This window comes from Ceratotherium simum, chromosome 9 (genome assembly GCF_057802395.1).
Source record: "Ceratotherium simum simum isolate JZ-2026a chromosome 9, ASM5780239v1, whole genome shotgun sequence".
Taxonomy (NCBI): Eukaryota; Metazoa; Chordata; class Mammalia; order Perissodactyla; family Rhinocerotidae; genus Ceratotherium; species Ceratotherium simum.
Window position 1 is genome coordinate 67,128,495 of NC_141908.1, and position 13,742 is coordinate 67,142,236.

The 13,742-nt window shown below is 38.2% G+C and overlaps 2 protein-coding genes across 2 annotated transcripts; both read left to right on the plus strand.

The window, feature by feature from the left end:
* Positions 1 to 4,172: 4,172 nt before the first annotated feature.
* On the plus strand, positions 4,173 to 8,043 carry ASDURF (ASNSD1 upstream open reading frame). Its single transcript, XM_004426726.2, has 4 exons — positions 4,173 to 4,347; positions 5,905 to 5,958; positions 7,204 to 7,279; positions 7,900 to 8,043. The coding sequence occupies exons 1-4, from the start codon at positions 4,258 to 4,260 to the stop codon at positions 7,968 to 7,970; spliced, it is 291 nt and encodes a 96-aa protein (XP_004426783.2). The 5' UTR covers positions 4,173 to 4,257; the 3' UTR covers positions 7,971 to 8,043.
* Positions 7,992 to 12,550, plus strand: ASNSD1 (asparagine synthetase domain containing 1). Its single transcript, XM_014784678.2, has 3 exons — positions 7,992 to 9,452; positions 10,011 to 10,192; positions 12,191 to 12,550. Exons 1-3 carry the CDS (start codon positions 7,992 to 7,994, stop codon positions 12,474 to 12,476), a joined length of 1,929 nt encoding a protein of 642 aa, XP_014640164.1. The 3' UTR covers positions 12,477 to 12,550.
* Positions 12,551 to 13,742: the final 1,192 nt, after the last annotated feature.

Here is a 13,742-nt window from a genome sequence, read left to right on the forward strand (position 1 = left end):
CTGAACAAGATTTTCAGGGGCTTTGATATACTGAGAAGGGCACCCACAGACTAACTGATACTTGGGAACCACAGCACTATTTCACACCTCATTGGGAGAGACAGGAAGGAGACTTATGTGGCTAGAAATAAATCTGTTAGAGTATACTGAGAAGGCAAGGAAAAACACAGTGGTTGAGGAAACTATTCATTCAACCTTGGAATCCAGGTTAATAATACACATCACTTCCACAAAATGTTCAACAGTGAACTATGTATTGTTAAACACAATGAAATATATTAAGAATGTAGCATCAGAGGAAGGGCATAAATAGCATTGATAAACACAAAATTATCCTATTAAGTAGGATACATGACAACAATGGACTTAAATGAAAGAAGGAAACAGCCTAGTTAGTTGTGCAGTGGGCTGCAGATGGGCAGTCCTGAACCAGAAAAGACAAACGATACCAGGTATCCCTAAAGCGTGACTTCAACCAATGCAGGAATTACAGCAGCTGAAGGGGAAAAGAGAAGCAATTGGATAAACATGAAAAAATAAGATAAAATGTCAAAGAACTTTGAAAACAGTTTAGCACCATACTAATATGACCATCACCACTTGGTTTAGTATTATGTCATCTTGGGTGGCCCCTGTAAATAAACAGAAACATTAGAACCAGGCAGAGCCATAAGCAACAACTCACCCCCAGAACAAGGTGAACAGCTGTAGACCCATCAGCAGTGTTTCCGGCCACTGAAAATGGAAATGATTGTGGGTCAAAGAGTCAATTCGAACATTACCCAGAGCTCCCACTCTGCCAGCCACTGCCATAGAAGGTGGGGTACAAAGAAGACTAATATGCCATACATATTAGAGACTAATTTGAAGCTCAGTCTCTTCAGCTTTACAGATAAGCCTCACCTTTACCTCCAAGCACTAATAAAATGACCTCCCATGTGTCAGGGGAGGTGTGTTCATAGGTTCCCACCAGCTCAACTGTGGTGAACTCTAAAGGTGTTGGTGAATGGAGCCAGAAGATGGGTTAAAAGAATGCCAAATTTTAGTTTTTAATTAATATAATATTTGGAAGTAAAGTTTAAAAAAAATAATTATCTTGTGAATAAAGCTTCAAAACTGCGTTTTGCCAAAGTTTTAACATATTTCATAGTTTCTTTTCAGGATCAGGTATTACAAATCAAGGCAAATAAAATCCGCTTTCATCAAACCTTCTCCAACTTGCTATACTTCCTCAAGTTTCATCTTTCACTGTGCTCTTTCATATTCTGGAACAAAAGGATACTTTACTTTAGAACTATCTTTTTCCTTGCAAACAAGGCTCATCCCATTACCTTGCATTCTCTGTTACTCTTGCCCCTAATGTGATCTTAGCCACTCACATTAGTTATAACTTTTAACCAATTTAATAACTTCTATTTCATAGAAAGAACTGGAGGTAGATAATTGAGAACAGTCATATGCAAGCATTTTAGCAAATAAAGCTCATAAGTACACATAACACAACTGTCTACAGCCACACACACTCCCTTTAAACCTTCTGAAAGTGGGAAAAATGAACATGTCCATTAACATGGCCCAAAAGGATAGCTATTCTATGGCAAATAAAAACAAGAAGCAAAAGTATATAAACTTAAAATTATGCTTCTATTAATCAATGTTTCAGGATTCAACTTTTAAAAGTAAATTATCTAGTTATCTAATGATTAATCATTAATTAACTCAATTTAATATTACCTCAGAGTTTTAATTACCTAAATATTTTGGAATTATGTTTAAACTTATATGGTATAAAACATAATTACTGTTGATCTTAAAAGTCTGTCTGAATAATTACTCATTTTAGTGAACACAAATTTACATTTTTCATAAACTTAAATATTCCATAGCAGTAATGCTAGCTTATTTAATCAGTAAACCAACATAAAGAGCATAGGAAATTCAGATTAGCTAATCTCTTCATGAGAAAACAAATCTAAGTGTCATTTAAAAAGTACCTGTATTTTACTTAACATTGATAAATATAGAAAAGATATATAATTGCCTTTTCTTTCTTAAACCAAAATTATTAATCTAGCCTGATTTCTCCAAAGACTCACCTTAATTTTATAAATTTGGATTCTTCAAATATTTCTAAGCTAGCAGCTTTTGTAAGAAAGACTTTTTTTCTTATAAGTCTAGCTCTCAAAGTATTAGAAATTCTGGGGGCCGGCCCGGTGGCTTAGCAGTTAAGTGCACGTGCTCCGCTACTGGCAGCCTGGGTTTGGATCCGGGCGCGCACTGTCGCACCGCTTCTCTGGCCATGCTGAGACCATGCCCCACATACAGCAACTAGAAGGACGTGCAACTATGACATACAACTATCTACTGGGGCTTTGGGGAGAAAAAGGGAAAACAAAGGAGGAAGATTGGCAATAGATGTTAGCTCAGGGCTGGTCTTCCTCAGCAAAAAGAGGAGGATTGGCATGGATGTTAGCTCAGGGCTGATCTTCCTCAAAAAATAAGAAAAAGAAAAAGAAATTCTGGGCTTTTTTTAAATTGGGAGATTTACACAAATGCATATTTGTGTCTGTAGACCAATCAGAACAGAGTTCCTCTAATTTAAGAGACATTACAATGGAATTTATTAATACCCTCCAGGAGTATGAAAACATTTTACATTCACACAACAAGATATAAAGGCTATTCTAAATTATAGACACAGAGAGAGCTTATAGCTTCAGTTTTACAACCTCAATCCCAGGGTGAAAGTAAACACAAAAACTCACTAGCCCAGATCTCAAAAACCTGTTCTCCTTTCCAGTGAGCATGAAATTCTTAATTAACTTGAGCTCACAAAGGACAAACAAAAAGACTGAAAAACTGGATTCACTGTCATCTCTCTTCTAATAGAGACTAGATCTCCATCATCCAACAGATATCACCAAATCATTAGACCATAAAACCAAATTCCCAATCACTGCTGCTACCCATGTATAATAACTTATCAGCCATGCGTAAATCAGAAACAAAACCAAAATTTCTAAAAATCAGTAAAAATTAAAAATATACAGTAAACAGTTCTATAACCACTTCGGATTTACTGTAAGAGGCAATAAAAGAAATGCCTGGACTGAAACAACCCACGACATACACTTCCTTAGCCATACAGTTTGGCTCCATCACATGAGCTCACTTGGGCATCTCCATGGAAACTTAAGATTTCTTATGTTAAAGTATAATTTTCAAAAATATAAAACCACGTCTCTCATACACATGTAAAATGAACATAGGTCAAAGTTTTATTCAGCTCGTTAATTAATGAGGGAACAGGTAAGATGTTAAAACCAATTCAGAGAGTTTATGAGAAGCTAGGCATATATAATAAAGAAACGTTAGGATAGGATTGCAGAGTTAGATACAAAACTGCTTAATATATTACAGAACAATAAATCATAATCTGTGGGGTTATCTGGCCCACCAGATAGAAATTATTTGCATCTCTGCCAGACAAAAATCTGCACGTTTACCTCTGCCTCTCCAGAATTGTTAAAATACCCCAGTCAATAGAAGGTCAAGCCCAGAAAAGCTGTGAAAGAACACCCAGTAATGTCTCGCCTATTTCCAAGTCTTGGATAATTTTTCTCATTGGAGCGAGATTCTGAAAATATTGCAAGGGACATACTTATACTAAAAAATCATTCATTTATCTGAAATTCATATTTAACCGGGCATTCTGTATTTATCTTTTAACTCCAATAACAAGTTAACAAAAACTTCACCAAGTCTGTACAGTTCTGTTGCCAAAAACGTGTCTCTTAAATCTGTGCCTAGCTTCATATCCTTGCCTAGATAATAAATATTGTCTAGTTCTACTGCGCTTCTATTCTTTATATTGACCACTGGGGGGCGCATATAACACAGTCTACAGAACGCGAGGGAGTGGAGACCACAAGGCCGTTTCCACAGCCGATCCGCTAGCGGACAGTTCAGGAACCTCTCCGATTTCACAACCAGGCTCAGCTCACGCGCTTCCTAAGCATCTGTGCGCACGCGCGGAACTGCTCCCACGCCAAACCCGGACTGCGCAGGCGTTCCAGTGAGTGCGCAGAAGCTATTGGTAGGACTCATGGGGAAGGAAACGAGGGGGTGGAGCCGCTGGGAGCGCGCACGCGCGGAGGCTGGGGGCTGAGGGCTGGAGGCGGGAGGCGGGAGGCACCTGGGGAGGCACCTGGGGCGTCAGCTGCGCTGCGCGTCCCGCGTACCGTTCCCTCGGTGGAGATGCCTAGCCGGGGCACACGCCCGGAGGACGGCGCCGGGCTGGTCCCTACCGACGACTCAGCCCCTCACAAAGAGGATCTTAGCAACAAGGTGAGTGTGGGACGAGGCGAGCGGCCCGCAGGCTCGGGACGGAGCGCCGCTCAGCCCCGGGGGAGGTCTGCCGCGGCCGCGTGGCCCGCTCTCGGCTTAGCCCAGCTGCTTCGCTCTTTGTATTCTTAGCGCTCGACAGCTACAGTTAAGGCAGACCCTGAAGTTTGCACCGAAATTAGACCCAGGAGGCAGTGAGGCGGAGATTTGGTTGGGGTTTTTTCTCTTTATTTAAACTTTTAGAAATACTGCCCACCCCAGATCTGCCGCCTCTGTTCTCTATCTCAGAAAATGTCACCACCAACCATCCAGTTGTCCGTACCAGTAACCCGGGAACCATCCTTGACGTCCATCGCGAAGTCCTATCAGTTCTACTTCTGAAGCTCATTTCAAATATGTCCGTTTATCACCAGCCGCCTTCATCTACCCTGCAAAGGCTTCCTAACTGGTCTCTCCTCGTCCATCATTACCTTCCATTCTCTTCTCCACATCAGCCAGAGCAATGATCCTAAAACACGGATTTGATTGTCACTCCTCCATCCAAAAAGGGGGCAGGAGGTGGGGGCAATATAATATATATCTTAACTGCCATAAACAGACAAAACCTTTAAAAAATATATAGGAGATGGGGATGGTTATAGCTTTTCAGGTGTTAGATGTCCTAGATTCTACTTTGGTTCTGTCCCAAACTAACAGTGACATCTTGGGCAAGTCTCTAATAACCCCCCCCCCCCCCCCCCCCCCCCGGGCCAAGGGTGAATTTTCAAACATCATACAGCCCACTCTGATTACTACCAGAGCAAGCCACTTATACTGATGTATGACAGATGCCTGAGGTTCCTGAGGTAGGACAAAGATTTTATAAAACCTGCTTTTAGAGGCAATAGTGATACTATGTAATCAGTCATGTTCACAGAATAACTACTTTTACTGAAAAGAGTTAGAAAAAAAACTTTGTTTCCACTTAGTGGAGCCCTCTCCTATTTCGAGGCCTAGTTCAACAGTGCCAGCATTGTGTTAGTCTTTGAGATATAAAGAGGAATAAAGCAAAGATGGAAAGTGATAGGTCTTACTGCCCCAGGTAGGGCATTTAGTACCACTTGCTTGTTCTGAATGTCTGGCTGCACCATTTATACATAAATCATGAAAACCATTGGTATTGGGGGGGGGCGAGTAACTCACCCCTCATTCCATTTGCTGGGTTTTTTTCTTTTTTTAAAGCTAAAACATAAATCATTGAAAAACTGGTATTACTTTGTGTGCATATTGTGTAACTAAAAGGTATAAACCTTGTTTAGTAACTACCGCCCTTGCCTGGATGCTGGTTACCAACACCAAACTCCGTGGCTGGGCTCAATGGGCTAACACTTGGCAAGTCTAATCATTGTTTCCTCCTCCAACTCTGTCTCCCGCTCCTCGCCCCAGACTGCTGTTGACAAGAGTCCGCATAGTCACAGACTGCCCGTTATGGCCCCTATCCCATCTCTCTAATTTTAAAGCACCCTCATTGAGCATACTTTGAGAACCTCTGATTTAAGATGTTTTTCTTTATTTCAATAGATTAAAGAACAAAAAATTGTTGTGGATGAACTTTCTAACCTGAAGAAGAACAGGGTGAGTTATTGGAGTAATTCTGAATAGTATGTGGGAGGGTTTGATTGTATCTTATTAACTATATACAGAAGTTAAAAGAATCATATATGACTTATATTTATATTAAAATTTACAAGATTTCAGCATCTTTTTAAATTGCAACAGTGAAAAGCATCCAAGATTTTATATATATATCATATATAGATATCTATGGATTAATCATAGTTGATGATATCTTTTCCCCATCATGTGCAATTCACATTACCTTTGAACCAAATGATACAAATTGTAGTGTGGTATCTTGGAGCTATAATCAGTAATGTTATTTATTTTATACTTGAATGTGGTATTTTCTTTTGAAATAAGTGAATTTTATGTTGAGAAGAGTGGAGACTATTTCTAAGTGAATGTGGATAATTGTTGGAAAAACAAAAAAGATAAATGCTTCCCCTCCCTGCCAAAAATTTTTTACACAGATCTTCCAAATATTTAACATGGTTATTTAATGCTATTTCCATTAATGTATTCATAACAAGCAAGCTACTACTTCATGTGTAGTTATACTATCAAAAATTACATTTTAAAGTTCAGGAAGAAATGATTTTGAGCCCTTTACAGCATTTTAAAGATAATTTGATAACTGACAGGTTAGACATTTCTCATACTGTCACTTGTGGAATATTAGAAGTTAAGGCACAATTAATACAAACTTTCTAGAGGGCAAGTTGGCAGACTGCTTTATTGAAGCTTAAAACTGTGTAACACTTTGACCCAGCAGTTCCATTTATAGGAATTAATACTTAGGAAAGAATCATGGGAGTGCACAAAGATTTAGTTACAAAGACGTTCATCACAACATTGGTTTATAATAGTGAAAAGTTGGTGACAACTTAAATGTCTAAAACTTGAGGACGACCAAATAAACTGTAGTATGTTATACTCATATAGTAATGTAAAAGAACACTTACTACTGAGAAAAAGTGTTCTCAATATATTGTTCATGATAAAAGCAAATTATAAGTCTGTAGTTACAGTAGCCTTTTTTGTTAAAGAGAAATGGTATTGTGGTATATGCAGAGAAAAAAGTGTCACCTCAGTGTGAATGGTAGCAGTTTCTAGATGGTAGGATAATGGGTGACTTTTGTTTATTTGTATTTGCTAAGGTATATGTTACTAAAGTTCAAGAATAAGCAATAATAGGGTTCAGAGATTTGACATCTACTTTTTAGATCAAATCATGATATTAGCCTAAATTATGTTTTGCAGAAAGTATATAGGCAGCAACAGAACAGCAACATATTCTTTCTTGCAGACCGAACAGAAATGCTTTCTGAAAGCAAAAGTAAGTTTCTTTGGGATGCTATTTGGAAACACACAGAAAGTCTTTTGTAGGCTTTCTGTAGAAATTTATGGTAGTGCATGAATTATACTATCTATATCTGAATGTTTAACTATATAGCTAAAGATTGGACGGTGGTATACCTGTTAATAAAATTAATGCGGTGATTTGGTTTTCTTCAAATTAGCCTTCCAAAGATGAGTCTACAGTAAAAATCAATTAAAAATACATAAGATGCATTAGAAAGCAATAATTATTAACATGTGCTTTAGAGTTTTAGACAGATCTAGTTATGAAAAACTGTTCTACCACTTTCTACCTTTGTGACTTTGAGTGAATTACTTTGAGCTTCCAGAGTCTTGTGGCATTTAAATAAGATGGTATATATAAAGTGCATAGCCCTGCGCCAGGGCCAACATAAGCATTTAATAAACGGAAACTATTTTCCTAAAAGATAAACATCCGTCGTTAGAAGCCTGTTGTAAATTATTATTTACTCTAACACAGTGCATGTGCTCAAATGGTTTGCTCTTGGTAAATAGCCTATGTTGCCCTATGAATTACTTGGTACAGGTCCAAGAATTTTTATTTTACTTAATATTTCTTCTCCCCTCCCCTCACAGATATATTAGATGAGCTGAAAAAAGAATACCAAGAAATAGAAAACTCAGAGAAGACCAAAATCAAGAAATAGTCAACTTGTTTTCACAGAACAATGTGTGGCATTTGTTGTTCTGTATGCTTTTCTGTTGAGCATTTCAGCCAAGATTGGAAAGAGGATTTGCTGTATAATCTTAAACGACGGGGACCCAATAGTAGTAAACAGTTGTTAAAGTCTAATATTAACTACCAGTGTTTATTTTCTGGTCATGTCCTTCACTTAAGAGGTGTGTTGACTGCCCAGCCTGTGGAAGATGAAAGAGGCAACGTGTTGCTGTGGAATGGAGAAGTGTTTAGTGGAATAAAGGTTGAAGCTGAGGAAAACGATACTCAAATAATGTTTGATTATCTTACCTCTTGTAAGAATGAATCTGATATTTTGTCACTCTTCTCAGAAGTCCAAGGTCCTTGGTCTTTTATATATTATCAAGCATCTAGTCATTGTTTATGGTTTGGTAGGGATTTTTTTGGTCGCCGTAGCTTGCTTTGGCATTTTAGTAATTTGGGCAAGAATTTCTGCCTCTCTTCAGTTGGTGCCCAAACATCTGGAGTGGCCAATCAGTGGCAAGAAGTTCCAGCATCTGGAATTTTCAGAATTGATCTCAAGTCTACTGCCATTTCCAAATCTGTGGTTTTAAAAGTGTATCCTTGGAAATATTTTTCTAGAGAGAATGTTACCAAAGAATGTGTTGATAGCCTGACTCAAATTGCAGCAAACTTGCCAACATTCGTGTCAGTGGTAGCAAATGAAGCCAAACTCTATCTTAAAGAACCTGTCGTTCCTTTAAATATGATGTTGCCACAAGCTCCATTTGAGATTCATTGCAGTAACATTTCCAGCGTCCCACCTACAAGAGAGACACTTCAGGTCTTTCTTACCGATGGACACATGAAGGAAGTAGTTCAGCAGTTCATTAATGTCCTGAGTATGGCAGTCAAGAGACGTGTGTTGTGTTTACCTAGAGATGGAAGCCTGACACCAAGTGAGGTTTCAAAAACTTGTGATAGAAAAGCAAATGTGGCCATCCTGTTTTCTGGGGGTATTGATTCCATGGTTATTGCAACCCTTGCTGACCGTCATATTCCTTTAGATGAACCAATTGATCTTCTCAATGTGGCTTTCATGACTAAAGAAAAGCCCACACTAAATAGTTTTAACAAGAAAAGTGGAAAGAAGAAAAATCACTGTGAAATACCTTCTGAAGAATCCTCTAAAAGTGTTGCTGCTGCTGCTGATAGTCCTGATAGACAATTCAGTGTACCGGATCGAATCACAGGAAGAGCGGGACTAAAGGAACTGCAAGCTGCTAACCCTTCCCGGGTTTGGAATTTTGTTGAAATTAACGTTTCTCTGGAAGAACTGCAAAAACTCAGAACAACTCAAATATGCCACTTAGTTCAGCCCTTGGATACGGTGTTGGATGATAGTATTGGCTGTGCAGTCTGGTTCGCTTCTAGAGGAGTTGGTTGGTTAGTGACCCAGGATGAAGTGAAATCATATCAGAGCAATGCAAAGGTATGGCACAGTATTTCTGCTTGGAAGAATTTCTGAGACCTAATTTTAACCTTTAAAGCTTTTAGCATTTAAGTTATAAGAATATAGCATATTTTAGTTGCATTTAAACTATAACAATATATATGACTTTAAAAATTGGGCATATTTTACTATTTTATGACTTTGCCTTGTAGTTTTTCTCTGAAAATATTATCTTTGAGATTATGATTTTTTTTTTTTTTTTTTTTTTGGTGAGGAAGGTCAGCCCTGAGCTAACATCCGATGCCAATCCTCCTCTTTTTGCTGAGGAAGATCAGCCCTGGGCTAACATTTGTGCCCATCTTCCTCTACTTTATATGGGACGCCGCCACAGCATGGCTTGACAAGCGGTGCATCCGTGCACACCCGGAATCCGAACCTGCGAACCCCGGGCCCCCAAAGCAGAGCACACGCCCTTAACCACTGTTCCACCAGGCCAGCCCCGAGATTATGATTTTTTAAGCTTTGCTTTTATCTTAGTTATTGTCCTTACTGTGTAATAGATAATGTTTTTTATATGGATTTCTTTGAACCTTACAGGTAGTTCTTACTGGAATTGGTGCAGATGAGCAACTTGCAGGTTATTCTCGTCATCGCGTTCGCTTTCAGGCACATGGGCTGGAAGGATTGAATAAGGAAATCGAGATGGAACTGGGTCGAATTTCTTCTAGAAATCTTGGTCGTGATGACAGAGTTATTGGTGATCATGGAAAAGAAGCAAGGTAATTCTAAGTATCTATCTGAGTGTTGCTGGGTAATTTTGTAAAAACAATAGACTCTGAAATTAGATTTTTAGGTTCCTTTTTTTTTGGAGACTGTTCAAATGAATAACAGTAGCAACAATAACATCTTGGCTTTTTATTACAAACAGCAGTCAGAAGCAAAGCTGGGAAGGAGCCAGAGGAACAGTTTTCTAGAACTCATTCTCCAAAAACTGTCTTGCCAGTCATTTCCAAAGATGATACAATGACATGATTGCTTTTAAGACTACATGAAAAAGACTATAAAACTGAGGTGAAATACTGAGAGAGGGTATTTAAAGGGTTTTGTTTTGTTTGAAATGTTTGCTTTTCTCCCAATATGGGCATAGGCCCTACTCCCAAGCTTTCTCCTCCAGTGTTATAAACCTGGTTTTGTCTCTAGAGACATTTCTGTATATATAGATCCATACTGACTTAAATGGTGGTTCCAGTACTGGCTTCCCCTCTGTTCAGTGTTTTTTGAACACAATTTAGTCATATGTACAGATTACCTAACCTTCAAAGAGATCAAGGCATTTTCATTACATGTATTCTTTTTGAATCTCAGAGGTTTATTTTTACCTACAACATATTTCTGATGGTAGTAAACAAGTGCCTGAATACAACTTTTTACAGCATTAAGGGTAAAGGAAGATGTGTCATTTACTTATGAAGAGCAGAAATTTGTTCAAATGGGTGAATTTAGCAAGTGGTAGTTTATTACAAGGCTACGCCTGCTCTGAGACGTCACTGCTGCTCATCTCTGCCTCTGTCTCTGTCTCCGTCTCTCCACTGAACCGTGGCTGCCTTTACATTGTCGTCATTCTCATGTCACCAGTTCTGACACATGGAAAATTTTGTCTACTATGTTATTCTATGATAATTTTCAAAATTTCATTATAAAGAGATAAATAATGCCGGAATACAAAATCTATAAAATGCTTTCCCTTTGAAGGGTGAGTGTGTGTGAGAGAGAGAAATTCAGTCCGTTTCTTCAGCTAGGTCAGAGAAAAGGGAATTTATTTTATTTAGTCAAAGCAGTTAATTCTAAAGGCCCTATGTGATACCCTCAGGTTAAAGTGCATATGAAGAATGTTTAAAACAGCTAATACAGAATTGTGATTTAACAAATACCATTATAGTGGCTAGATCTAAAGAATCAATTTATCATGTATTTTGGCATACATATTAACAGTAATCTATTGATTAGATTCTTTTATATGTAAATTAATTTGCTTTTACAATTAATTCATTTTTATAAAATATTCTATTTAACAAATGCCCTTACCCTTTCCAGTCTCTCTACTTGAGCTAGAAGATGTAATAAAATAGAAACACTAGTGTAACTGTATTGCATTTTGAGGAATGGGAGTGGGGGGGAGCGTGAAAGTATTTTAAACGAAAAAAGAACAGAATTTTATAAGAAATTAGGGAAGCCAAAAGGGCAGAAAGTTATTTTTTTAATCTAATACTTTGTTCTGTTACACCGATTTGTCATTATTTAAATGTTTAAGTATAATTAAACAATTTTGATACCATTAGAAAATATTTCACAAGGTCAGGATTGTAGAGCCCTTCTATATTGGTTTCATATCCCTAAAGTTCTATTTCTTTAGACATTATAAAGAAGAGACAGAGATTGAATAATTGACTTAAGACCATGCTTATTTTCAAGGCATCCCCAAAGATATCTTGTGAAACAATTTGAAATTATTTCTTGACACCAATTTATTTATTTATTGAGGCAAAGTTTATTTTGTAGCATATGTATTAAAAAAGTCACTTGTGAAATACTTTTTTAATGTGATTAAACTTTAGCTGTAAAATTGTGTAAATACCCAGAATATTTTAATTGAGAAAAATAGTGCTCCCCAAATTAATTTTATACTATAAATTTTAACATATTGAATAAAGTGCAAAATAATCGTAACAGATTGATTTTATTTTTTTATAGTGATTATATTTATCTATATATTTTAGATTTCCTTTCCTGGATGAAAATGTTGTCTCCTTTCTAAATTCCCTACCAGTTTGGGAAAAGGCAAACTTGACTTTACCCCGTGGAATTGGTGACAAATTAATTTTGCGTCTTGCAGCAGTAGAACTTGGTTTAACGGCCTCTGCTCTTCTGCCAAAACGGGCCATGCAGTTTGGATCCAGAATTGCAAAAATGGAAAAGAATAATGAAAAGGCATCTGATAAATGTGAACGGCTCCAAGTCATTTCCTTAGAAAACCTTTCTATTGAAAAGGAGATTAAAATGTAATATTTCACAATGTACCAGTATGTACTGAATGGTGATTATATAAAAATAAAACACTCTGCTGCTTTATTATTGTATGATGTAGTGGTTTTAAAGTTCATTACATGACTTTTTACTTAAGTATGTAGCTTAATATAACCAGTTTAGTCAAATTGACACTCTGGAGAAAGAGAGATTATACTGGAAAGAACAACTTGGATATTTTAAACTGTAATATTAACATTGTTTTGAACTCTTAGATGGTAATGTCCCACCAGCAATACTAAAAGAAGGCAGCTTTTACTGGCTCTTCATGGTAGCTACATCCAGAAATAACTCAATTTGTTTTTGTTGTTGTCAGAGGCCTGGTTTAGACAGGGCCGTCTTTAACAGATAAGAGAACTAAGGTGTAGAGAAACTAAACGATTTAGTTGAGATTCACGCTCCTGAGCGATAATACCTGGTACTTCTATTACATCTCATTAGGCAGCTCATTTGTCCATTCTGAGAACTTCTTTTTTTTTTTTTAATTTTATTTATTTGTTTATTTTTCCCCCAAAGCCCCAGTAGATAGTTGTATGTCATAGTTGCACATCCTTCTAGTTGCTGTGTGTGGGACGCGGCCTCAGCGTGGCCGGAGAAGCGGTGGTTGGTGCGCGCCCGGGATCCGAACCCTGGCCGCCAGCAGCGGAGCGTGCGCACTTAACCACTAAGCCATGGGGCCGGCCCCTCTGAGAACTTCTGAAGACTATTTTAAACATTTCTCCTGTCCCACAAATCTCTCACCTCCTTCTCCTTGCCCCATTCTCAGCTCATGACCTGGGCTTTTCATGGAGGGATCACAATCATCAGGCCAAGAACTGCCCCCACTTTCCAACACCAGAACCTGTAATAGACCTGTAGGTACACCCATTCTTTTCTCCCTTCTCGCCACTAGAAAGAGAAATGCGTCCATCTACCCAACAAACGGCTGTGCCTCCACCTGTTCTCTATCCCAACCCTTCCTGCCTTGCAGGAACCTTATACTCCTCTCGCCAGTATCTTCGGGCTCTTCTCTGTAGGATCCTTCCTATCATCATTTAAAATGTTCCTGTCTATACCAATTTAAAATGCACATCCCTGGTTCTATATCTTCCTCTGCTTACGTCTTGCCTCCCATCCATACTCTCCTCTCCACCTTTTCACCCTACTCCACTCCAACTTGACATCCACCCACATTATTCAATTGTGTCCACCATACCAAGTTCTCTGGGATCTATCCCCAATTAGGGCTGACACCCTTTCTGGATC

Coding starts and splice junctions, on each gene's coding strand:
- ASDURF (XM_004426726.2), top strand. CDS start 4,258: ATGCCTAGCCGGGGCACACGCCCGGAGGACGGCGCCGGGCTGGTCCCT. Junction 4,348..5,904: donor AAGAGGATCTTAGCAACAAG/GTGAGTGTGGGA, acceptor TTATTTCAATAG/ATTAAAGAACAAAAAATTGT. Junction 7,280..7,899: donor AATGCTTTCTGAAAGCAAAA/GTAAGTTTCTTT, acceptor CTCCCCTCACAG/ATATATTAGATGAGCTGAAA.
- ASNSD1 (XM_014784678.2), top strand. CDS start 7,992: ATGTGTGGCATTTGTTGTTCTGTATGCTTTTCTGTTGAGCATTTCAGC. Junction 9,453..10,010: donor CATATCAGAGCAATGCAAAG/GTATGGCACAGT, acceptor TGAACCTTACAG/GTAGTTCTTACTGGAATTGG. Junction 10,193..12,190: donor GATCATGGAAAAGAAGCAAG/GTAATTCTAAGT, acceptor TATATATTTTAG/ATTTCCTTTCCTGGATGAAA.